General features: G+C 44.6%; 2 protein-coding genes across 5 annotated transcripts in view; both read right to left on the reverse strand.

Moving 5' to 3' along the window:
* pik3r2 (phosphoinositide-3-kinase, regulatory subunit 2 (beta)) overlaps nt 1-19,934 on the reverse strand; it is a 41,403-nt gene extending 21,469 nt beyond the window's left edge. Inside the window, exons 1-2 of one of the 2 annotated variants that reach the window (XM_030364734.1) lie at nt 19,677-19,934; nt 11,350-12,304 (exon numbers count right to left, since the gene is read on the reverse strand). In XM_030364734.1, coding sequence (XP_030220594.1) covers nt 11,350-11,668 — 319 coding nt within the window. In that variant the 5' untranslated portion in view covers nt 11,669-12,304; nt 19,677-19,934. Of the gene's footprint in view, nt 1-11,349; nt 12,305-14,384; nt 14,856-19,676 lie in introns of those variants that run through there. The other variant, XM_030364735.1, reaches the window with a different exon arrangement.
* A 906-nt stretch (nt 19,935-20,840) lies between these two features.
* Nucleotides 20,841-26,178, reverse strand: part of mast3a (microtubule associated serine/threonine kinase 3a) — a 34,602-nt gene continuing 29,264 nt past the window's right edge. For all 3 annotated transcript variants that reach the window (XM_030364739.1, XM_030364738.1, XM_030364737.1), the window contains 3 exons: nt 25,604-25,740; nt 24,265-24,446; nt 20,841-23,756 (listed from right to left, as the gene is read on the reverse strand). In XM_030364739.1, coding sequence (XP_030220599.1) covers nt 22,864-23,756; nt 24,265-24,446; nt 25,604-25,740 — 1,212 coding nt within the window. In that variant the 3' untranslated portion in view covers nt 20,841-22,863. The remainder of the gene's footprint in view (nt 23,757-24,264; nt 24,447-25,603; nt 25,741-26,178) is intronic.

Raw genomic sequence — 26,178 nt, forward strand, 5'->3', positions numbered from 1 at the left:
TGTAAATAGAGAGACATTTGTTTAGCTTTTGACTTTACTGAGTGTCAAAGTTGACCAATCAACTTTTTGTTGTTGATAAAATGAATAAACAAAGTCGATAAAATCAATCTAGTTTATCTAAATCTATGTTGCCACTTATGGCAACATAAGTGCAATGCTCTAACAGTTCAGCGACAGACAATTAGCTTGCTATGTTACTGTATCATGTGTATTCTGCCGTCGGTTGAATACGGTAACGAGCGCACAACTACCTGCAGGCAAAGGTCGCTGCTCCCTATTTTCTCCGGTCCATGGTTGAACCACGCGCTGGAACTGTGGGAGCCCCCGAATCACGTCCCCTCCAGCCAGTGTTTCAGCAGTCATACCAGCCCCTTATACACAAGCAGAGCCTTGGTTGGGTAGAGGGTTTTTAGACTGCAGGAGACAGCTAGTGCACTGGACACGTTGTGGACAAATACCTTTTTCTGATTTTGTTACCTAGACCCATGTTTAATTTGAGAACTAAAGATGTTTGCCTTTATGCCTTTTGTGCCGGAAATGATGGCCAAATAGCCGGTTTACGAGTCTGTAACTTTGGTTTCCCCGCCGTTCAGCTCAATTCAGTATAAATGAGGTACACACGGAACTGTGCCGATGTGGCCATAATGTTAACAGGGATGAACAGAATAATGTTCGGCACCTTTGGCGCATTCACCTACATGGTAAATAGGTGGACGAACACCGATACTGGAACATACCAGTAGAGGGCCACTGTGAGACCCTCTCCCAGATGAAATAAGGTTCCCCATTTGAATGGATCCCATTATATCAGCGGACATGGTAGAAGACAAAACACGTTCCGTGTGGGCCGGTGTGTCACAACACGGCGTCGGGGCCGAGAGCCGGACACAGCAGTTATGCGGTTCATCCACGAGAACCTGGGGACAATCCTGAGGAGACTCAGAAATACAGCTGAGGTCAGATGGGCCCCGGCTAATAAGAGAGGAAAATCAAACATAACAGGGAAATAGGCACCAATATAGACTAGTAAACCGCAGAACAAATGTGTTCCAACAGTTTGGGAGGTGGATGGGTAGCGAAGGATGAAAAAAAATAGGGTTGCCATGTTACTCGCTATATACACACAGCCGAGCAGGGCACGCACAGATGGGCAAGTGGACACAAATGTGCACACACACACAGTTTTCACACAAACGCGCACACACACTTTTCACACAAACAAACACACACACACTTTTCACACAAACTTTTCTTTTTCGTTTAACTCAAAATAAATAAATAGAGACATTTCTTTTTTTCAGCGTTTGCTTGCTTCCCACAAAATGAACACGACGTTGCCAGCGCTGAATTCATTTGTGGAGCTTATAAATCATCATCATTTCAATTTCAGACATTTTTATTGTCTCCTTCGAAAGCAGCTGTGACCCCTCGACTCTTGAGGCAATTTTAGAAAAACACAAGAGAGAAAAGGGAGACAGAGACAGAGAGAGTGAAAGATTTAAATAGAGTGAGAGAGAGTGAGAGTGAGAGTGAGAGTGAGAGTGAGAGTGAGAGAGAGAGAGAGAAGGAAAGAGAAAATTTGTGAGAGAGATGGAAAGGAAACAGCAACCTAAGTCAATTACTGCAGAAAGTCTCCCTCATAGCGGGACCGTGCTAGTCCTGGTCATGACTGCGTATTCCCTAGGACCCCACCACAAAACCCACAGATAGGGAAAGAACAACTCAAAGAACATCATATACAGAGTATTTACATTCTTAGGACTTAAGAGCTGCAACGCAGACGATGGCCGTTAGGGCTGGGCGATTAATCTAATTTTGATCGCGATTTCGTTTTTCCGTCAAACTATCACAAAATGAACATAATCAATTTTTCTTTCTTTTTTAAGTGTTTTATAGAAAGGGCAGAACAGCTGGATACATATCTGTATATTATTTTAGATTGGAAAAGTACTCAGATACAAAGTCTTTTGGGAGAGACATGCTGAATAAATACAACATGTTTTCAAACTCAAAAATAATCGTTTGAATAATCGTGATTTCAATATTGACCATAATAATAGTCATTATGATTTTTCCCATAATCGGACAGCCCTAATGGCCGTGGATTATCGTTTGCCAGGTTTGAGTCGTTCCTTTGTTGTACGTGGAGAACAGAGGGGAAATAAACAGAAATATGATCGTTTATACTTTTGTTTGTTTTCTTTAGATGTGAACGTGCGATGGATGTGGCTCTTTGTACGTGCTCTCCCACCAACCCATTTGGAGCGGCCATCATGATAAGCTCTGTGACCCGGTCTGGCAGTCGTTGTGCGAGGCAGAGCTACGAGAAGCTAAATATTTGCCTCCCTGTATCTTCTTCATCGGTTTGCTCTGATGTAACACACAAGGCTAGCTCTCCCACACACACTCTTGCTCTCTCCCCCTCCTTATCACTCACCCGCTCTCAATCTCTCTACTTGTGATGCCTGCGCAGTGCACAGAAACACAGTCAGAAACACAAAGAGAGACATGACTTGAACAAATAGAACAGAGAAGAGAGAAGAGGGAGAAGTGATTCTTAAATCAACGTTGAAAATCAAAACCGTTGATGTTTTGCTTTTTACAATTAAAGGCTTATTCAATCATAAAAGTAGAATATGAAGGCTTTAACAATTTTAACATTTGATTTTGGATTTGATGTGTTAGAATTCTACCGATAGAAATAATAAGATGGCGGAGGAAAGCCAACTGTCGCACAGAGACAGTGGTCACAAACATGCTTGGCGTGTGTGTGTGTGTGTGTGTGTGTGTGTGTGTGTGTGTGTGTGTGTGTGTGTGTGTGTGACAACGAGTGCAACGCGTCGATCGGGTTTCACGGCAAACATGTGTTCAGTGCTTGGCGAGAGCGTTGAAAGGCCCATGCATCATGGGTGTGTGCGAACCCCCCTCCTGTCACAACAGGCTTTCAAGGCGGCCAGCATGCACAGAGCGATCCAGGTCGGACAGGTGTGCCCCCACCCCGGAGCTCCACACCTCCATGTAAAGGGCCCAAGGGCATCTGGGGGCCAGGGATTTATCCTACAGACCTCCGAGGTGTGAAGCGAGCGGCGCGATGGCGTGCGGCGCTGGTATGCCATCTGATATGCGAATGGATACAGAGTGAGTGTGCGGTACGCGTCGTTAAGGAGCAGGTACCAGGGGGGGCTCAGCATCTTGCTCGGGGCTGCCTGTAACGACTGGGCTGATTAAATTGGGGTCCGAATCCCGGAACCCTTTACGCTCCGACCCAGCACCCTTGATCTTCAAACCTCTTACCACCACTAGACGGCCCCGAAGAGAGGTTATTATTGATCGTCTGTGAAGAAGATCATTCCGCCTCTTTAATGGAGACACACTCTTCCAGTGTGTGGCCTCAAACATGTCGAGGAACAATATTTACACCTCGTACGGTTTATCTCCATAATAAACCCTGAATAGCGTAGCAAAACTCTAACGCTCCTTTGGAAGGAGGAAGGGAAAAGGATCCCGATGCAGCTGGTTCCTATATTTGCAGTTGGCTGAAGCGGCCCAACCTTACACTGAAGCCCCTCTCACCCCCCCCCCCCCCCCCTCCCACCACTCTTTCATTCTGTCCTATCTTTTTCATTTTCTCTCTCTCTCAAGCTCACTCTCTGCCCTGTCTATCCCCTCCTCCCACCCCGCCACCGCCCTCCCTCCCTCCCTCCCTCCCTCCCCCACGGCTTCTTTGAAAGTGTTTTCCTGGTATTGAGCCGGGAGTGGAGCAAGAGAGGGACTGGAGGCCTCGCAGTTCTCAGAACTGGCCCTGCTGCATGTTTTATTGCTGCCCCGAGACAGAGAGAGAGAGTGAGTGAGAGAGACAGAGGGAGAGAGAGACTGAGTGTGAGAAACAGAGAGACAGACAGAGAGAGACAGAGAGGGAGAAACAGAGAGCGACAGAAAGGGAGAAAGAAAGAGACGGAGAGACACACAGAGACAGAGACAGAAAGAGAGAAAGACAGGGAAAGAGGGACAGTCAGGGAGAGAGAAAGACACAAAGAGAGACAGAGAGAGACAAAGAGAGAGAGACAGAAATGGAGAGAGAAAGAGACAGAGAGACATAAAGAGACAGAGAGAGAAAGAGACAGAAAGAGAGACAGAAATGGAGAGAGAAAGAGACAGAGAGACACACAGATACAGAGAGGGAAAGAGACAGAAAGAGAGACAGAAATGGAGAGAGAAAGAGACAGAGAGACACACAGATACAGAGAGAGAAAGAGACAGATAGAGACAAAAATGGAGAGAGAAAGACAGAAAGAGAGACAGAGATAGAGACAGAGAGAGGGAGAGAGAAAGGGAGAGAGACAGAGAGAGGGAGTGAGAGAAATAGAGAGGGTTGGGAGAGAGAAAGAGACAGAGAAAGACAGGCAGAGAGACAGAGACAGCATCAGACATGTATGGGAATCTGAAAGAATGAGGGAAGAGAAGAGATCATAATAGGAGACAAAGAAAAAGTATCAGACATATGAGTCAGAGAGAGATAAATCAATAGATAGATGGACAGAGAGAGAGAGGGACAGAGAGACAGAGAGAGACAGGGAGACGGAGACAGAGAGGGACAGAGAGAAAGAGAGAGAGAGACAGAGAGACAGAGAGGTAAGGGAACTAAGGGAGAAGAAGAGCAAGGGAAATAAAGAGAGAGAACCGGAGCAAGGCACAAGAGACACAAGGATAAATGGAGGGGGGAGGCATTGAAGGAGAAGGCAATACTGGGTGTAAGGGGAGGTAGGGGGGTGAGTTGCTGGAGGGATAAGAGGGATGGTGGGGATGGTGTGTCTGTGTGTGGGGGGGGGCAAGCCATGGTTCACTTCAGAGGCAGTAAAAAGTGAGGCCATGGAGAGGGTTAGGGAGACACACACACAAGGCAGAGAGAGAGAGAGAGAGAGAGAGAGAGAGAGAGAGAGAGAGAGAGAGAGAGAGAGAGAGAGAGAGAGAGAGAGAGAGAGAGAGAGAGAGAGAGAGAGAGAGAGAGAGAGAGAGAGAGAGAGAGAGAGAGAGAGAGAGCCAAAACTGGGCCTGTGTTCTGTGAGGATTATTTCTGCTGCGCCACAAGTTGAGAAACGTTTTGGCCCGGGCGCCGAGGGAATGAAGCCGATCGCAGTCCCCGTCTCACGCTACACCGTTGACATGTTTTATAAAGCTATCCTCTGCTACAACGTGGCCACAGAGTAGAACTGTTAGCAACACTAGCACTGCAGACACATCCCACACTCTCAGCTGCCGTCCGGCCCTGTCTTTACTTTACCGAGTGTGTAAACACAAGTCCTGCATGGAGCAAGGCTGTACTGATTCATCGGTCGGGTGTACCTTGGTGAAAGTGAGTCTTTTTCATACAGGACAAATACCAAATGGCATTCTGCTGCGTGTGGGGGTGAGCTGGCCAGGCAGGACCTGCACTCTGTATTTTAGCTTTCGTTAAGACAAACCATTATTATTATTTAATTTGACAGCAAGGAAAACTGAGCACTGGCAAATGCTCCAGCTGATCACCTGCTTATGAAAAGCACATATAATCTGAGTCTGTAACATTATCCCTGTACATAGGACTCCAAATGGCTGTTGATATGAAGGATATTCGGCCCCCAAATGACCCCCCCCCCCCCACTGTTCATAGAGACAGCTTTATGAGCATTCATTGGACCATCCTACCGATAGAGATACTTAAACTAAAGCTATACTAATACAGGTCCACACAAACCACTGCTTTCCCCACTCTGCAGGGGAAGCAAATATATTCAATCCCTATCTATTGCTGATCTCCAATCCAATCCTCTACCAAGTCTTGCTCTCCTTCAGAATCTAAACTCCTACGGTCAGGACTCGAAGGCCGAAATGCCGAAGTGGTCTGCTAGCGTCCGTCCTCCTAGGAAGGAGACATCTGTAGCCTCAAGTTCCCGGCCCGAACCACCTCCACCGGGTTCTCTAGCAACACCGTTAACCAGGTTCTCTGTCTGAGCCACCTCCACCAGGTTCTGTAGCAACACCGTTAACCAGGCTCTCTGTCTGAACCAGCTCCACCAGGTTCTGTAGCAACACCGTTAACCAGGTTCTCTGTCTGAGCCACCTCCACCAGGTTCTGTAGCAACACCGTTAATCAGGTTCTCTGTCTGAGCCACCTCCACCAGGTTCTATAGCAACACCGTTAACCAGGTTCTCTGTCTGAACCAGCTCCAACAGGTTCTGTAGCAAGACTGACGTGACCTTTTCATCTTTACACCCTATCTTTTATACAAAAGCACAAGTAGAACAAGTTATTTTTTGTTGTGGGTTGGTTTCAATGATTGAAAAAGTGCAAAAGACAAACACAATGTTGTCGCTAAAACCAGCACCTTTCACGAAACAGAGGAAGCATTTGTTATTGTTCCTTTTTAAATTATTTTATTATATTTTTTGTAGTGCACCCATGCAGAGTGATTGACAGTCTGCAGGGCAAAACAAAATGTAGCTGTAAACCCAGTTGGGCAAGAACTATTATGCATGTTCACAGCTTGGGAGTATGGCCTTACAAGACTTCTGTTTGACAACAAGCCATTCACTGATACGGATGTCTCCCAGGGTGGACCAAACACTCCCTCTCACACCCCCTGCCACTATTAAATCTCCAGCTATCTTAATCTGCCAATGTGATATTGTTGCAGAACTCCCACCCGAGTATTTACAAGTCATATTGCTGGTAATTCCACATTACTCCGCCTCGACAAGTGAATTTAAAAACGTATACATTAGAAGGAAGCCCAGTGCGTCTTTGTGGTACATTATGAATAGTCAATGGCCTCCTACCAGAGGTAAAGCAGAGTTCACTGGCTCTGAGCGTGCTCAGAGTGCTACTAAGCCCAACTGTCAAAAAGAAAAGGGAGAAAGAGGGAACCCATGGAGGAGTTAGAAGACAATATGGCTTTTGACGGGGCAGGAATGTATGGGTTCATCCTGGAACATATCACATAAGCGGCAGGATATAGCCCCTTTTTTTTTGTTTAATCTATTTTGGCCAAGCAAACTTGTGACTCTGAGCTCCATACAAGGAGGACCTGGATCATGGAGTTGAGGGTAATAAAAGGGAGGGGGGGAGGGGAAGGTATGAATGAAAAAATAAATAGAAATATTGGCTTTGTGGGGGAAAATTGGCAAGAAAGGACAAGAGGCTTTTCAGAGGCTGGGCTAACTCAAGATAGGCTAACGTAAGCCAGAGAGATGTTTGAGTTGGAAACAGGGCCCCAGTTTAATGAGGCCTCTTGGACATGATTCCATGTAGATATTATGAACATAAAAAAAAAGGTACCATTTGTAACGTACACGCCAAGCGTTTAAAATGGGTACCGCAGTCCAGATTCACCACGGTGTGGTGTGGCCCAATCCCATCAGCTCAACTGATAATCACAATTTCAGCGATCAAAAAACGAAATGCGTTGAAACTCGGCTCTGTGCTCCCCCTATGATTAATACCTGTGTTTCAAAGTTTAGAATCAAGAAGTTCATTCATTCATTAAAAGTCTGGCGTCAAAACAGATAAGACCCTCGTAATATATAAAGATACCTCATGGCCACTCCAAGCACTTGTAGCTCCCTTCTGCCCCCACGCCCCAGCCCCCCTAGACTTTCCTTCTCCCAATACCAATGCCCTGGAGTTGAGTGGAGACGGGCCAACAAAGGGATACACGGCAGGAGATACGCACATTTCTTTGTGCAGATAGAACCCTCTCCAGACTGCACTCTGGAGGCAGGAGGTGCTACAGGTCACAAGTGTGGCGCAAACAGGGGGCCACGGAGACAGGCTCACAGGCAGACCAATGAGAGGCCTGGATGGGACAGCCTCATCAGTAGCTCAATTGGACCTCTATTGTCCAACGGAGGGATCAATTCGTTAAGCTGCGTTTCCATAGAGGTGAGGATTATGACGCATCTTCAGTATAGATTAAGGGGGTCAGTGTGCGGTCATGGCCAGTGAAAGCCCTACCCAAACTCTCCCAAGATTGGCAACTGGGCTGAGGAGTTTAAGCAAAGACGATAGCGATTAGCCTATTAGCTACAGATCTGCTACAAGTCATCGAAGTGCATCAGGTCTGTTGGTTCAATTTGCTCTGCTTTTTAGAGCAATTTGAATGTATTTTTAGGTCCTGACATACCATTTCCTGTTCATGTGTTAGCAGTGTGAGACATCACATGCCTCAGTGATAAGTTTCGGGGCTCTAAATTAACTTTTTTAATTATACGTTCCACTGTCCTCCTAGACATAAAAACCATTGTCCAATATTGAAGTGATTTTTTTCCATTCCACATAATATAGTTGACTTATTTGACCCACTTTGTTCCACCATGGAAGTTCTGCTAGTTGTTCCCTGCCCTTGTGTTTGGAAATAATCATTTTTCCTTATTAATTGATTCATTGGTTTAGTGACTGTTTCTTTTTAATAAATAATAATAACTAATATATAATAAAAAATTATAATAGCATTAACACCAATTATAATATTACTTTATTGTTAATTCACACAAAATCAATTATTGTATCACATGCTCCAACAATAATCACCAATATTAAAGAAAAGACAACTTCTTACGAAATAGCTGTGTGACGTCTGGCTGTTGAAAGGCTAACCCCAAACTAGATTGCAGGCTTTAAATGATTTATTATATTTTAATGGTTGAATGGAATTTGAACAGAGTTCAAAAGTTTATAGTCTGGATTGAGTAAGCATAACAATATGAATATACAAATCATTCAAATTGCTTAAAATAGTTGACAAAAGTTTAAGAGTGGAACAAATAGCTAAACTAAAGTGATACAGATTAAACCTAGGCCTAGTATAAGTATGATCACTAGACGTCATAGAAGCATGATAAATAGTAAAGTAGAATGATAAGTAGTACTAGTATTATTAGCAGTATGATAGGCAGATTAGTATAAGTTCCAGTAGCACAAGTAGTATGATAAGTCATAGACCTGTAAAATAGACTATAAGTAGGCATAATACTCATGATAGGTAGAAGTATTCTTATGAAACAGTATCAGGACAATATGTTGTAATATTGGAATGAAAAGTAGTAGAAGTAGTATTCTTATGAAACAATATCAACATAATACAAAGTATAATGGGTTTGATAGGTACTAACATTAGAATGATAATAACAATGGTAAGAAATGTATGGTTGTAACTTGGAAATCTGTTCATATCTAATATGTTGAGTTTAGGTCACAGAATGCTACGGCTACTGTTTATATACTTATTACTAGTTTATAGTGGCATATACTACCATACTACTACTGAATATATGAAGTTCAGCTTTCATATGACATATTGTTTGTTTAGAGACAGATAAATAATAATCGATAAATATATAGTTTTTAAGTAGCATTAGCATTTAGAAACCTAGCCTGCCTCGTTTTGCCCTTCTAACGGAAGCAGATAACCAGCCATGAAATGAAGAACAAAGCCTCAAACCATTGCCTTGTTCTCAAGGCTTTGGTCAGGACTAAAACCATACTATTATAAATTGGTAAGGTTCAGTAAAAGTAGACCAACATGTGGATGTCCACCATGTGTCTGTCCATTCAAATTTAGTCAATTCAGTTGAATATGGTGTAAAAGAGGAGACTGTTGTGTGAAGAGTGTGAAGAGAGGGGGAGCCTCCATTGGGACCCATTGTAATATCTACGGTGTCGTTAACAAGTTGTTACACGTACACGCCCCACGCTCAAAAAGTATAATTCCAATCATTGAATTATTTTAACACTAATGAATCCAGAACCGCCTAAATAATTAAGCTTTACTTGTTTTGTTGTGTTTCTAGGTGAATTATCAACTACTTTCATGTACTATGCTCCACGATGTCAGATATGTTTATCTGTTGGTAAAGCTGGGTAGGGCTAGAGCAGGGGTCACACACTATGCCAGGGCTCAATAGAAATCAGTGAGACGAATTTAAAACATGCATCTGACATTTTATAAGTAAAAACGATATTGGAAATCTGTCTGGATCTCTGTATAAATATCAAAATGTGATGATTTGTTTATTGTTAGAACGAAAGTTTAAAGGTAAAAGATGTACAGAGTACAGAGTGCGAACTCTGAAGTACTTTAAGTCTGACAGAAAGGTTCTGCCCTATTGAATCCCTTTATACATTTAAAAAGCGTAATTTCTTAAAAGCTGTATCATATTTTTATTAGAAACATAGCAGACGTTGATTTCAAAGAAGCTGAACATTTAAAAGATTTGATATTGAATGGAGATGAAAAACTGTGGAAGTAGTAAAGGGCCGAAAAAGTGGCAGAATATTAATAAAATAAGAAATTTATGAAGAACATATGCTGTAAGTGCCTCCAGCATTCACACTAATTATCTGAAGAACAATAAAATTGGTCATAAAACACCATATGTTGTCATGGACACATGCATACAGGATGTGTTTCTTACTGTTTGATCAATAAATGCATCATTGGAAATGCAATGCAAATGCAAATGTGTTGCATCCAAATTAAAACATATTGTAATAACATACTGTAGTAAAATTATATTTTCATAATGAATAAAAAAATCAGTTTCCCCTTTCTCCCCACATGAGAAATTAGCGTCTGCAACCAGTCAACATGGCCACATTATTGAAGCACACTTTTAGTCGTTGAACAGGGAAGCAACCTCAAAATACGAACGGCCCCAAAACACATATCTGAGGGAAAAACCCTCCAAATGCACACAGAGACAAGAACACTTAACATAATCCCCCTCAAACGTGAACTGCCATTTGCAACACTACTCTACACATGGGATTAAAAAGTGAAACTCCATTATAATTGAATCTGCTAAATACTGCTAAATACATTATGGTGGAAGGACGGAACATAACCTCGTCTTCAATAGGCTGTATACGTTCATAGTTGAATCCATCTGCATTTTTAAACGGCGTGATTCTTACTGGGAAATGCTGCATATTTGCATTGTTAGTGATTGAGTAATAGTTAATAGATTCAGTGCTTCCTGCTTTTTTGTAATGTTTACAAAAACAAATTAAAAAAACCTTCACAATGTCCGTGGACTTGGGGTAACCACAATGAAGAGCACAATGTAAAGGTGATGGGCACTAATGCAGAGTATATAAATAAGTAAACAGGCCCAGTCGTATCTTATCACAACCTCAAGCACTGCAACATATTCACAGTAGCAAAAAGGTTATTTGGATTGATTTGAAAAAAATACCTTATATTATTTTGTTCAACTGCCGTTACATAAATAACAGAAAACAGGTCATGGCTGAACCGCGTTGGTTATGAGCGGACATCGGCCCTCCCAGACCAGGAACGGATCAGGGCCCCTTACCTTGTGATGCGTCCGGTCGCGGGGCAGCGGGGAGGGGCCGCTGGGACCGGGGTTGGCTGGACGGGTGTCCCATCCTCACGGGCCCCACGTACTCCACGTAGGTCCCCGGGAAGTCCCCGCGCTGCTTGGTGCGCTCGTTGAAGCCCAGCAGCCAGCCCAGGCGCTCGGGGCGCTCGATGCAGCCGTCCTGGTAGCTCTCCATGGACAGCAGCGAGGCCTTGCTGACCGTCAGCAGGTCCCCGGACTGCAGGTCCAGGTCCTCCTCCTGGTCCTTGGTGAACCCGTAGAGGGCACGGTACTGGAAGCCCTCTGCCGCCATTTTGAACAGGCAGGCTCGAAACAAAATGGCCACCAGAAGAGAGGAGGGAGGTAAAATGGCTGACTATGGGTCCAAATGCCACTTATTGTTTATGGCTCGACCGGATTTCTTTTTTCTTCACCCCCCCCAGAAACGGTGGTGTGGAGTACGGTGGCTTATGGGAGGAGCGGGGGGGGGGGGGGGGGGGGGGGGGGGGGAGGGGAGGGAGAATACAGTCACCCGAAGCTTAGAAGCATTTCCAAAGCGATACGGGGTGGTTGGGGAGTACCGCCGCTGGGTCCGCTGTTCCTCGCGGCCGGACCGTCCCTCAGAGTTGACCAGCGTTGGTCGCCGAGCGCCGGAGCACTTTCCTCAGCTTGATGCCTCGGTTGAGCCAAACGATGGAGCAGAGGGAGAGCGTTGGCAACATGCTCCTTCAAGCGGCAAAAACCTGCTGGCCGGGTGCTATTGGAGCAGCCTCCTCAGCGCTCCGTCCGGGAGCGCTGGCCAGCCAAAGGGGGTCCTTCCGTCGCTGACGTCTCGACGCGCTGAGACCCACCAGTGGTCCGGTCTGAGGCACGAGAGGCTGGCCTGTTCCTTAATCCCCCTCGCTTCTCTCTGGGATCCGCATGTTCCGGACACTGATTATGTCCCAACCTACATGGACATGGAGACCACATTAAGCTAAAATACATATTAGAACATTTTAAAGAAAAATAATCTAACATAAAATATGAACACAAAAATTGGCATTAACCTTGAGCTTACTGTTTAACTGAAATTAAAAAACGGAGTCTACTCATTGCAATTTAAGACACTTGCAGACCTTTCGAAAAAATGTAAAAAGGGACACACGATATGGCAAAATGGCGGCTCGTGGCCACGAGCGCAGCTCAAAAGCGGAGCACGAAAAATGGCCGAACTGCGGCAGCGCTGCCGAGCATTAGCGCAGGGCTGCGATGGCGGCGGGTGGGATGAGGCTGCTGCGTCACAGCCGACAGCAGCCTGGGTCCCTGGACGTGAGCCTCCCTGCACAGCCAGGGCAACTTCCCCATAATACCGTGGCCCATTTTCACCACACAGATAAAAGCAACTATGTGGGTGGTTGCTATGCAAAAGTATTGTTAAATGTTTTCGTATTTGTAGGAGTGTGCCGTTGATGAAGATGACGATGGCGCCCAGAGATGTTAGGGTCCCAAGAAGTGTTGAGGATGAAAATACCTTTTTCAGAAACAGTTACCTTTCGGTTCTATCAAGAAAAAAAAGCCTCTCTCTTCTTCTAAAAATGCTTTATAGTTGTTGAAAGTAGCCGATACAAACGAGATCGCTGTATGGAAAAAATATATATTTCTTCTTCAATATTTTTTTTGTTGCTAGGCTGAGTTAAATATCATATTATGACAATAAAAGGCCAATACTGTTGGTATGCTCCCTTATCTTTATAGACACAAGACCTGGGGAACATTTTACCGTATCAAGCAATCGTTTATAGGAACGTCATCAATCTCAAAAGCTATTGACTCCGGGATCACATAAAAACAAACGCGTTGATAACTTTAATAGTTCATATCTTAATTCCCATTATTTAAATAATTTTGTAATCCAATGCAAAACACACACATCGATATTTCTGATTTCCCCTTACCTCCTGAGGCCCAAAAGATCAAGTTGGGGGGAAATATGCTGAAACAATGAGGTAACTTCAAAACGGCATTCATTATAGAGCAGAGCTGGGCGAGCAAAGAGCCCGACGGAGAGATTAGGATTTCTTTCAGACGTTTGGTGTCTGTTGTCCGTGCAGAATCGACGGTACGGGTAACCTCTCTAGACCTGGCGAAGACATGACGAACAGCGAACACGAATAAGCATGAAACAACGAATGAAACGGACGATGGACGAATGAATGAAGTGAAATGATGGAGAATATCAACATTCTTGGTTGGTCTGTGTCAAAAAGTAGGGAGTATTTCTTTTCTTGGGGGGGGTTTGGGGCATTTCACAAATTATATAATCATTGGCCTGGATTGAGAGGCTCGTTGTTGTGCAACCGTTTTCAATGCATTGATTTAACGTTCCAGGTGACCCCGTCCAAAAGTAAAATAACATTAAGAAGACTTGAAAACAGTTGACCTAAATCAGAAATAAAGCACAAAGCTCGGACTGATCGCTTAATGCGGGGCTGCATGCATTCGAACCTTAGCCTACATTATCCTCACTTGCCTACGACATTCGAAAAAAGGAAAAAAGCGAGCGAGCAAACATTGACCGCAAACCTCCGTCAGTTGCTAATGTTGTTATTATATATACACAAAACCCAAACAAAAAAAACGGTCCAAAGTTACCAGCACCGCAAAGAGTTAGCATGAAGGAAGACAGGACACCGCTTGATGGCCGGCACTCACCACACTTTTTGGGCTCAGAGAGAGAGAGAGAGAGAGAGAGAAGCTGGACGGGCAGACTCCGGGTGCAACATCCTCAGAGTGGAGATGCGAGAGGTGCCAGGCGAGACACGTGGCAGCGGCAGACCCAACCACAGCCCGCGACGCTCACACCACCATAACCCCCCCCCCCCCCCCCCCCCCCCCCCCCGCCCGCCTCCTTCCCTTCCTCTCTCCACCTGCTCTTGAACACACCCCCCCCCCCCCCGCCCCCATCCGCCCCCCCGCCTCCACCCCAAATACACAGTCCTGCCTTCCAACTGACAAACCCCCCCCCCGCCTTCCGCTTCTGTCCTCACCAAGAAGGGAAAAAAAGTCCAGTTGCCTTTTCCACACTCCATGTTTTCCTAAAGTCACCATAGTGTTGTGGAAAAGAGAGGGAAGCAAGAAGAAGAGGAAGGATGAGGAGAAAACGCAGGAGCAAGCGAGGAGATGTCCACTGATATGGTCGTCCTGATTTATCACATTTCTCCAGAGCAGAAGAAGTGCTGCAACTCCTAGGAGTTGGAAGAAGAAGCGTCTCTCTGTTTCCCCACTCTGACATTGTAGGAGTTGCTCTGACTTCAGACAGGCAGCAGCAGTGGTTAGTCGGCTTCCCGTCACTGAATCCATCTCTTTTAAAGACTTTATACAGGACTGAGTTGAAGAGAGAAGGGCAACAACAGAGTGGGAGGGAGAGAGAAGGAGAGTGAGGGAGAAAGAGAGAGAGGGGGGGGAGAGAGGCGCACTTAGCTATCGGCTGAGTCCAAACAGGCTTTGGGGAGAGTGGAGGAAAATAATTAATGAATAGGCAGCGAGTAACTCACTGTTGCTAGAGAGAGGGAAAGCTCACCCTGTGATCTGATTGGCTGCTGCTCTGACCATGTGATCCCGAGTCACCAGAGAAGCCGGGCAAATCAAGGAAACGTTCTAATATTAGAAAATGTATCTAGGCAGTGATCAAGCATCTGACCCAAACAACTCCCACCTTTTCCACAGATACTACTTTTCCTTTTAAAACATGCTGTTTATCATCTTATTTTATGTATAATGTATAAAATATATACAATTGTGAAAATAAAACTAAAGGATTCTAGAAGCAGGAATGGAATTGAAGCATGACACGGCAAATGATGCAATGTTATGATGAGAAATGTCAGCTGTGGTGCTGATTAAAGGATTCATATGTTTAATGTTAAGTGTTCAACATTGCTTTTCCTCTTACAAATTGTACAGAGAATTGGATTAAGTTGTATTTTATGGCCAAGTACAAAACGCAAACGATTCAGACACAAGATTAATCAACAAAGTGAAATAATTAAATAGGCATATAATATATTTATTGTTCTTTGAACAATAGCCTAGGCTGAGACATTATCAAAATGGGAATGCAGGCATGTTGAAATGGGAGGTAGCCTACTCTTCTGTTTTAAGATCTATTTTTTTAATGTTGACATGCTGACATGCATTCTGCGTTTAGTCAATACAGGACTGACCTCTATACACTCAACTGAACTAATACTGTGCATAATGTCCCACGGATTCTCTATTCCACACAGCCAACCATCTGATTGAGAAGTGCTTTTCCCAAGTTACAACAAAACCAAAAGATATATTTATAATATTTGCATGTTACATATGTGTTGAAATAATTGTATTTCTAAATTAAATGTTCTATCAAACTGGCTGATCAATTGAACAATTTGTCTGATAATGTAAATTGTAGCCCTTCACAGACTAGGTTACAACCCAGTCCAATACATATCCACCGACAAATGAAGCCATGAGCAGAAAAACAGACATGCACACAGATAGACAGATTATCTGCAGTTCACCCAATTCTCCACCAATCATTCAACACGACGTTCAGTTACCAACGAAGGCAGACGTGTTTGGATCTAGACCTGAGGTGAATGGTAGCCAACATCATTATTCATTCTGAGATATAGCGCCCTGTACAATCCTATCAATAAGTAAGCACTTGTTTGCTTTCTCATGAATCTGTTAATACTTTGTTGGTCCATTCATATAAGCCTCTACCATTGAAGTATACATCTTCAAAATATTTCAGAAGGCAGAGATGACTTTAGGGAACGCAAAACATTGAAAAGGGGGTCACCCCATACGCTTGACTTGTGAGTAGTGTAGTTGTTTGGCTACCACCCCTTTCTAGACAGGACCAATCCTAAGTCTGTTTATGGAACAGAGAAAAATATGATATGTTATTGTTCGCATACTAGCATGTTTTCTTTAGCGTTTATTTATATTAAAATAAATAATGTGTAGACATAATAGTTTACATGCTACAGAATCCCAAAACCAAATCGTAGGCCTACATAAGTCAGAGATATTCAACCATGACAATCAACGTTGACATGATGTGTAAAATAACGAGCAAATGAGAAGCCACCGAGCACAACCCTGAAATAAACATTCAGCCTGAACCCTGACATAACTCTGCATTCAAACGTGCATATTAGGCTAATGCAACATTAAGAAGTTTAATTGGACCCAAGATACTGCTCTGGAAATGTGCAGCTAAATGTGTGCTGTGCAGACCATAGCCACCACACACACAGACTGGCCCGGGTCCATCCGTGCACATGGACCTGAGAAATGTAACTGCGCCACAGGCAACCCAGAGGAGATAGGCCCAAAGCCCAGGAAGAGGACTCTGTATTCTTGCTGCTTAGAAACAAAGATTAAGAGATTGAGAGCAATAGATGAGCCTCGTCTTGTCATAAGAATGGTATTGTACAGAATGACCATGTCAAACTGCACATTTGAAGATTAAATACTTTGAACATAAAGGAGAAGTAGTTTCTTATTCTAGGCTACCCTGGTAAAAAAAAGAGCTCTAAATCTGAGGACATTAATTATGAATACTTAACATATTATAATGTAGACCTATGCTGCTACTCCATAAAACTGCTACGCAGGGAAAATGGCTGGAAATACTAGTGCCCTATATCTACAGCCAACTGATCACATAGACACCCAAACTCATACACATCAGGATTTGAGAAACAGTCCTATTTGAACCACAACTCTATCATTAGTAGCCTATGTTATTTTTTTAAGTTGCTGCGCTCATTAAGGCTGGTCCGATTGCTTTTAATATGGTTCCCATTAACCTTCAACTGTAAAATGTGATCAGTGATCAGGACAATGTTTCATCTTGATTGTATTTCAGGGACACCAGGCCAACAGACCTGGTAACGAGCCTCTCATCTAACCAAAAATAAAAACACACAACAGCATTACTCTGTATAACAATAATAACGCACAGAGGGAGATCAGTGGCAGCCAAACTGAATATCAACCTCATTTCGTGATATCGACGTGCAAAACAGGCATCACGTGGACGTGTGGTTTTAATTTTGCGCGGAGTAAAAATTACCTAAGTCAACGCAACAAGGGCAGATGGGTAAAAAAACAAATGAGGTCAACTTGTACTTTTTTAGAACTTGTAATGCTGTCAAAACGAATGCTTTTTTAATGACAACTAGGAGTTTTCGAGGAGCGATTCTGTTGAGGCTTGAGTTGAAACTACTGAAACTAACCCAAAAAAAAGAACGAAAGTGCAGAAAAGAGGGACCACATTCTTCTGATGACCTGATATCAGATCAGATCATAAAGCCAAAGACCATCACACTGCAATTGAATGACACAGTTGTGATTTGCAACAGGGTTTATAAATCAGATTTTTCAAGTAATTCCTATGGTTGGGTGTTCCTTTATTCCCAACTCGGGATGGATTTATTGAAGCACAGCTGGGCCTGACTAAAGTTTTGGAACGGTTGCTGTGCTGGAAAAACGAGGGTTCGATTTTGGTAGCCAAAATGTCAATATATATTATATATTTATAACTGGAATGATAATCGTCAATAGCACATAGTAATAAAAATGGAACGCATATTAAGTTTCTATTGGTTGAATTGTCCTATTTTTGCTCTTTTTATATATTGTATTTTAATGGATGCAATGCAAATGAGATTCCATGCAATTATATTTGCTAGTTATAAAAGTCAGGGCTGAATTTGTTACCATTTATCGCTGACCAGACACAGATGGGATTGACTGTATCCAGATTTAGGAGAACATACATTCTCTGAGATGTTCCTCAAGGTAAATCTGTGTATCAGTATACCACTGCATCAGTGCATCAATGCATTGACTGCATAGGTAGAAGCTATAGGGGGTTCTTGGTCACAACCTAAGCTTTGACCCGACACCTTTGTTACACTCCCTCCAACCTCCACCCCATAGAACACTTCTCTAAGATTTTTCTTAAGTCACTGTTTATCCTTTAATTTGCTAGGTTTTGTAAAGTCACTCAAGTATACACTTCTGTGTGTATGCCTTTTTTTGTTCTTTGCTTGGAAATGAGTTGTCTTGATGAGTAAAACGTAGGAAAGGTCTATGATGGATATACGAAATGGACATCAAAAAGCACCTTCTCTCCATTAATAAAATATCGAGATATTACTTTATATATTGTATTTAGTAATTGCAAGACAACAAGGGTCAGGGCAGGATGTCTGTGGTTGTTTTTTTCTGTGTGTGTGTGTGTGTGCGTGCGCGCGTGTGTGTGTGTGTGTGTGTGTGTGTGTGTGTGTGTGTGTGTGTGTGTGTGTGTGTGTGTGTGTGTGTGTGTGTGTGTGTGTGTGTGTGTGTCTTGAGTCCATGTGTGTGTGGGGGAAGGGGGAGACAAAGGTGTTTTTTATAAAATATTATTAAAATATATACATGTTAGATAATATTCATGTCATGAAAAAAAATATTGAACATGATTACATAATATTGCGATTTTGTTTGTTTCATTAGAACAACTGTTAACATACATATGGTTTGCCTTGTTATATAAAGAGTAACATCCTCCAAATCCTAAACCTCAACATGCAAAACATTTGATTCAATCTAACAATAGCAAATAGGTGGGCCTAATAGGAGGCATATGGTAATTTCAAGCACTGTACCTTAAAATTTAAATACTGAATTTAATACAGATTTAAAAGAGGACGGACGGCAATCAAACAGGGTGCAGCGCACAACCGTCATGTTTGAGTTGCTTCTGTTTCTAAAGTTCAGCACAGCACACTTTCTTTCTCCATTTATCGAAAAACATTATAATAGATGTTTATTCTTCGGGGTTTAATTGACATTAAGCTTGTCAGCAGTATACATACAGACGAAGATAATATGTACAAAGTTAGACGAATGGAAGTGCGTTTTAAGCACAATGTGCTTTACTGAGGTGCTTTATAGGAGTTATGAGACCTCAGTCTGGGAGGATTTATATGGAGAACTGCGAATGATGACAGAAACGCAAAACTAGGACCACTTCAGTGCTCAGGGGACTCGTTACAAACTGTCGACGAGCACAATACACTATATGGATCACTTTAAAGTAGAGCAACTAACTTCGTTTTTAACATCTAAAGAAACGTTTACTATGCAATAGTCCCTGGATGATGTATACTATTAAACCTGGATTAAACTAGGGCATAAGTCAACAGCCTGCTCCGCGCACACTTGCAGCGCTTCCACCATTTTCCAGTACAGTTCTGTCCTGCTGTACTGGAAATGTGCAATAACTTGGAGAAACTCACCCGTAGACAGCGCCTCGTAGCCTCGTCCACTTCAACTAAAGTACAAATACATGCGAGTGCTTTTCCTTCTCTGCCATCGATTTAGTGGTCGGTACAAAAATCGACTTTATTCTGAACCTCTGTTCACTGTTGGTTTGCGTCCTTTCTCTCGCTCTTTCTTTCTTTTGCCGTACATTACTCCCCTGCCTGCTACACAGCCATTTTCCAGCACAGCACAGCACGGCGGCGCAGGGAAAGAGGATCGTGCGTGGGAACTAATATGAAGAGCACGGAAAGAGACGAATTTGAACGGAAACCCACGAATGAGTGAAGAGGGGCCTGTGCTATCGAATGGTTACAGCCCATTACGGAAATTTGACCCAATCTGAACAAGACTCCCTCCACTTTCTAATCTTTTTATTCCATTAAATACAGAGAAACAAAATATTTTATTTTAATAGTAATAATAATCATCCTGAATTTGGTCTAGAAGCCGTTTATTACATGCTAAGACCCTAGTAAAAAAACAGGGCATTGACAATGACATTATATGCAAATATACCTAAACCCAGAGAAACAGTTAGCTATGCCAGATATATACACAAGACAATACTCCACTTTGGTCCTTTGCCACCATTTTATTTGAAGCAAATTTAAGACAATAGAAAAACGGGCATATCAGTTGTGCAAGGTAAACCAGGCATATCAACATTGATTAGAGCCTCGTTATGTAAGGGTACGCTCCGGGTTGGCAGCAGAATCCATTGTAATACGCATAGCCTAACCCTGCGTTCACACCAAAAGATGCAAAAAGTTGACGCGCGTCGTGATCCCATTCAAAGTGAATGTAGAGACGCGTTGCTGCTTTGCTGCCGCAGCATTTGCTGCCGAGAAAACGGGCAGCAAAACTTGATTTGCGGCGCGTCAAAATCTGATTTGCGGCGCGGCATGCCCGTGCCCGGGCACGGGCGAAGGGCGCGTTCACGTATTTTGCGGCGCGTCAAATGCTGCTCGAGTTGAAATATTTCAACTTTTGACGCGCCGCAAAACCTTTGACGCGCCGCAAAACTTGATTTGACGCGCCGCAAAACTCAGGCGTCAACGCGTTCGGGCAGCAAATGCATCTTTTGGTGTGAACGCAGGGTTAAGAAACCATTATTTCTTGCAAAGTCATAGGACAAAAGATAACATTCTTGCATCCTTCTTTTTTAATAACACCAATCCTCGTGAGCAGTGTACAGTTATGATCATCCATGACAAAGTAAACATTCCACATAAACAAACAGAGCCAACATGACATGTCCTGGTGCACTTGGTATATATACCTTCCACTCCCAACAGGCACAGGGGAAAAGGTCAACTAAAACAAAACATTAATAATGAATGAGTAATAACATCCAGTAGGCTACTAGTTCAAAAAAGTGAGATTGCTAAACTTCCACTCTCCATGTGACTAGCGTTGGTGGTCTAGACGTTAGTAAATGTTCAAGAACGATTCCCATTCTGAAAAATGTATTCTCAAACCGTTTTATTTTAAACGTCTAACGCTTCGTGCACTTTCTGTTCTTCCATACGGTTTACCTACACCCCCAGACGATTCAACGACTCATCTCAAACCATCAGGTCACCAGTGCCACTTGAATCACTCACAATGCAATAAGAACGCTGGCAAGAGACTGGGACTCTGACGCGCGAGAGTGCCTCACGCCCTCTATCTCCACACCTACAGGTCCATCCATACAGGTTGGTTTTGTTTTTTAAAGTCGGGTCTGCTCGCACAAAAAGGTCACTTTTAAAACACCACCGACAGCTTCCGTAAAAGGTCCACCATTATTTATAGATATTTGTCAACATCAAAGGCATAATTATCACGACTACTTCAGCAAGAACATGTTTCCATATCAAAATATACAAAACAGGCTACCTCTATGCATTCGTCCATCCGGTCGCCAGAGCCTCGTTCATTTTTCCTTATAATTTACATGAATTCTGACAGTCACCCATGTACGCACACATTAAAATGTAAACATTCATTCATAGACAGAAAAAACAACACCCACGAATGTTTGGTTGTTAGTTCTACACTGTACAAAGAACGCATTTCGAATCACGCAGAGAACCAACCAGAAGATACATTATGTGTTATATACGGCTACTACAACTTGGGCAAACACTTAAGCTAGGCTAGGGTATATCGGAGGAGAGAGAGCTAGAGACACCTGGTTTGACGTACATGTTGATGTTGAGGATGAAGATTATACAGGGTAAAGCAGTCCTAGATTTAAAGGGGAGTCACACAGGATCCAACGTATTCAATTTGGCACCAGAGGGTCAAAATGTCTCAACACAACACAAAACACACACACTTTTCCCTGGGACCGATAGCCATTGCATACATGATGGCTAATTAATGAACAGCTAGAGTTCCTCTTTTAAAATGGTTCCAATCGGTATTATCTTGTTATGGTACGGTGACTTACTTTATTGTTTGCCAATATATTTTTGGAAAGGATGTTAATGCATTTTTATAGTTAAAAGGGTAATGCATCTAATGTAAAAAGGCAATTCACAATATTCTCAGAAACTCTGAATCTCGGTACAGATGAAAACAATGTGATAAGCTTTAAAAGGCCTGATTTGGACGCGGGTAAAGGGTAGCCATTTCCCAGTCAAGCACTTCAACCAATCATGATGCGGGCAGCTGTTATATCTCCTCAAAATATTATTTGAAATCCAATCTCAGCATCGACCAAGAAAAGCATTCAACCTGGAGCACCAATGCACTGCAAGGAACCAAAAAAGACATATTCAGAATTAGATGAGCAATAAAAAAAAAAGCATAAATAAGTTTCCTCATCTCAAGCTGTGGTATTTACAAAATGCTTCAGTTGCAGGCGCCACAGTGATCTGAGAACCAAAAATAGAGTGAGAGAGAAAAGCAAGCTGAGATGTAAACAGTTTGGGTAGCCATTACTTTATGAACAGCATGGTCGAATGCATTACGCTTAAAGAAACAAACTAATGTCTGAAAGGGTTTTTCTTTTGGTCGATTCCGTCCATCTGCCAGTCCGGTGACTCGAGTTGTGGCCGGGCTCACAGTTTTTCTTGACACGCATGCAAAGCCTTCAAATAAAAAAATACAGTAGCAGGTCAATGTGGCCATGGCGTGAGGTCTCTTTCCTGAGTCTGCTCCTGTCACAACCCGCCACTAGGAGCCATCTTTCTCTTTTGACCTGGCTTTGGGCTGCGGCTGCGGTTTACCCTGTGCGGAGGCGCCTCCCCCCCCCCTCACGCCCAGCTCCTCCTCCCACTGGGCCGGGTGGATCCAGGACGCCATGAAGCCCCCCTTGGGCGGCCTGCCGGAGACCACCGGCGCCGGGCTGCCCTTCTCGTCCAGGTCGTCGAAGCTCACCTCCTGCACCGCCTCCTGCTTCTTGAAGGAGTCCCTGCGCTCCGACAGCGCCAGCTTCCTCATCACCACCACGTCGTTGGAGCGCCGGCTGACTCCGCCCCCGCCGCCGCCGCCGCACCCGCTGCTCAGGCTGTTGCTGCGGCGATGCTGCTGGGGCGAGACGTACAGCCCCTGGCGCCCGTGCTCCCCGACGCACACGAACCCGCTGGCGGCGGCGTCCGCCTCCAGGTCCTCCTGCCCCTCGCCCTCCGAGAGCGGCGCCTCCATGGTGTGCCGGCGGGTGGCGAAGGCCTTCTTGTCGCCGTGGTACACGTTGAGCTTCTCGGCCGACTGCACCCGCTTGAGGAGCGGCGAGCGCTGGGGCTCGGCGCTGCGGGGCCGGCCGGCGTGCCGCGCCACGGTGGGCGGGGACAGGGTCTTGCCCGGGTGGTGGTGGTGGTGGTGGTGGGGGTGGTAGCCGTGCAGGGCCTTGGCGTGGCCGCCGGCCGGCAGGCTGACGGAGGCCGGCGAGCACTGCGGGGACAGGGGCTGCGGCGGGGGGATGCAGGCCAGCGGGGACGGGGGGATGCTGGTGGTGGACTTGCAGCGGCCCGCCTTGGAGAAGCGGCCCCCAAGCACGTGGAGGGAGCTGGGCCGCGCCTGGGGCACCGGAGAGTTGGGGGAGCTGGAGCAGGGGGAGGAGCTGGAGTCTGGGGAGGGGAGGGGAGGGGGGGGGGGGGGCACACGGTGAGGACGGAGCACACACATCGGGAAACACCACGGTCGCCCTGACGACCAGGCCGACAGTGAACGTGTAGCAGCGTGTGTAGCATACGAGGACTTGTACGGTCATTGTTAGATTATCTCAAAACTGGCAATAAGATTATCACACATTTAAACCCAACACGTCGATGACTGGATACATTTTTATTCGATGTGTTTTAGGGGTATTTTTTAACAAGATTAAACTGGATATGATCTTTCCGGAACATGAGACATTATTCAATGATGATCATTTAAATCACAGAACATCGCATACCATTAAAATATTAACGATATTGTGATCTATAAACTATAAACAGATCATTAATGATTTAACCATTAGCTCTCTTGTACCTTGAGATTGGTATAATTATCCTACAGGGTGCAGTAACAGAACACACACACACACACACACACACACACACACACGCACACACGCGCGCGGTCGTCACCCACCTCCAGAGTGGTCGGGCGCCGGGGAGCGGCAGGGCGTGGACGGCCCAGGGGAGAGGGACTGAGTGGGGGAGCCCGAGAGGCTGTCGCTGGAGGACTGGTGGAACCCCGAGGAGAAGCTGCGGCTGCTCTGGATGGGCGGCGGTGGAGAGCTTTTGGAGAGCTTCTTCAACATGCTCCGCCTTCTGGGAAACCGAAAGGAGGAGACGGAGAGGGTTGGGGGGGAAAACTCACTTAAAGCGCCAATCTAGAAGACACCGCTATTGTCCTCTTTGGCGACGGTGTTGGCGATGAGCGCTGATCTTTCCAGAGACAAGTGTCACCACCGACCCCCGGTTCATAACAACGATAACACTAGAAGTGCAAGGGTGTTCGTCAGTGGGCTTTAAGCTCAATCCCCATTGTGTAACCCGATACAGATGTAGACAGTGACTTTAAGACACTTAATGAATGAATGAATTCAATGAATAACTGAAATCTATTCATGCTTATTTAAGAGAGGGTATTTCATGGAAGTCTTGCGGTCAATGTGCCTACTACTAGCCAAACAGTCGAGGGAAATACTTTGACTCGCTTGGGTTAAAAACATTTCCTAAAGGAGTTAATATTAATAACATTTCCTTTTCTGTACCAGAACATACAGGGATAAAAACCTCTGAATGAAGATAACGATAAAAATACGCTACTCAAATATATATTACGTAAAACAAACACACGACACGTCAATCACAAACAACCTCAACACCACCAGAAAGCCTGTGACTCATCAGCGGGGCATCAGAAAACACCTTCTCAGAAAGTGCTGCCCCGGGGAACCTGATTCTGTGAGGGGCTGACGGGTGCACGGTGACCAGGCTCCCGTTGGCAGGTCAACGCTGTTCACAGTCCAATAAGTTATTGAGCTGTCATCTGCAAGGAATGAGCTGCCACTGAAAGAAGGCACCCACCCCCCCTCCTCTCCCGACCACAGAGTGCCAAGCACACCCGCCGATTACCATAACAGGCCACGCCCACCCGTCCCATAACAAATGACGGCGCTCATGAGCACTCTTTTATAATAGGACATATTTGTATATATTCGCCCCCATTCAAACGTTGGTGGAGGCTTAATGCAAATGTTAACACCTAATTTAAGACATCCTTTCATGGTCAATCGGGGGCTTGACTGTATAGTCCCAAACTTAACTTTTACTGTCAAGTCATTTACCAAAGCTTTTAGCCAAAGCGACCATGAGTCAAATCTGATCAGTCTTGGTGGGGCTAGCGGGGGCACCTTACAGATGACCCCAGGACGTGGACGTGGACGCTGGGCCTCAAACCCAGAGCCACTGTGCAGTCCTACCTGTCCTGGCCGTCCTTCCTCTTGGCCTTCTTGCTGCGCCGGGCCATCTTGCCCTTGTAGCTGGTCTTCCTGGCCGGGCCCACCTTGATGGAGGTGTTCTCCAGGGCAGTGGTCTGCAGGGTCACCCTATTGCCACTCTGTTGGACCAACATCCACATGCACATGTTAGCTCCTCCCAATTCCAATCGCCATGTGATACACGACATTCACGGTCACATTCTTTACGTCAACTTAACTTCAATGAATCAACTCTGTTCACATGATTTGTTATTGACCGTATTTGCTGCATTTGAATGCCTTTTTCAAGCAATGAATTTCACCAAGAAGAAGTACTAAAAAATAAATACTACTAAATTGTGCCTAGAAGAGCAAAAGATGGATACAAGTGTGAATGAGAACAGGTGCGGCATGATATGATATCCATATTGCAATGTCAAGACTAAATACAATGGGGTTTCGCTCATCACAATACACTGTGCTACACTGGCTGTAGAACAGCCATGTTCCCGGCCTTAGTGATAGCGGCGTGGCTCAACAGGGCTCCCCTCGTATCCGGCCGGGCTGTGGAGGTGTGT

This window comes from Gadus morhua, chromosome 8 (assembly GCF_902167405.1).
Source record: "Gadus morhua chromosome 8, gadMor3.0, whole genome shotgun sequence".
In the NCBI taxonomy this organism is placed as follows: domain Eukaryota; kingdom Metazoa; phylum Chordata; class Actinopteri; order Gadiformes; family Gadidae; genus Gadus; species Gadus morhua.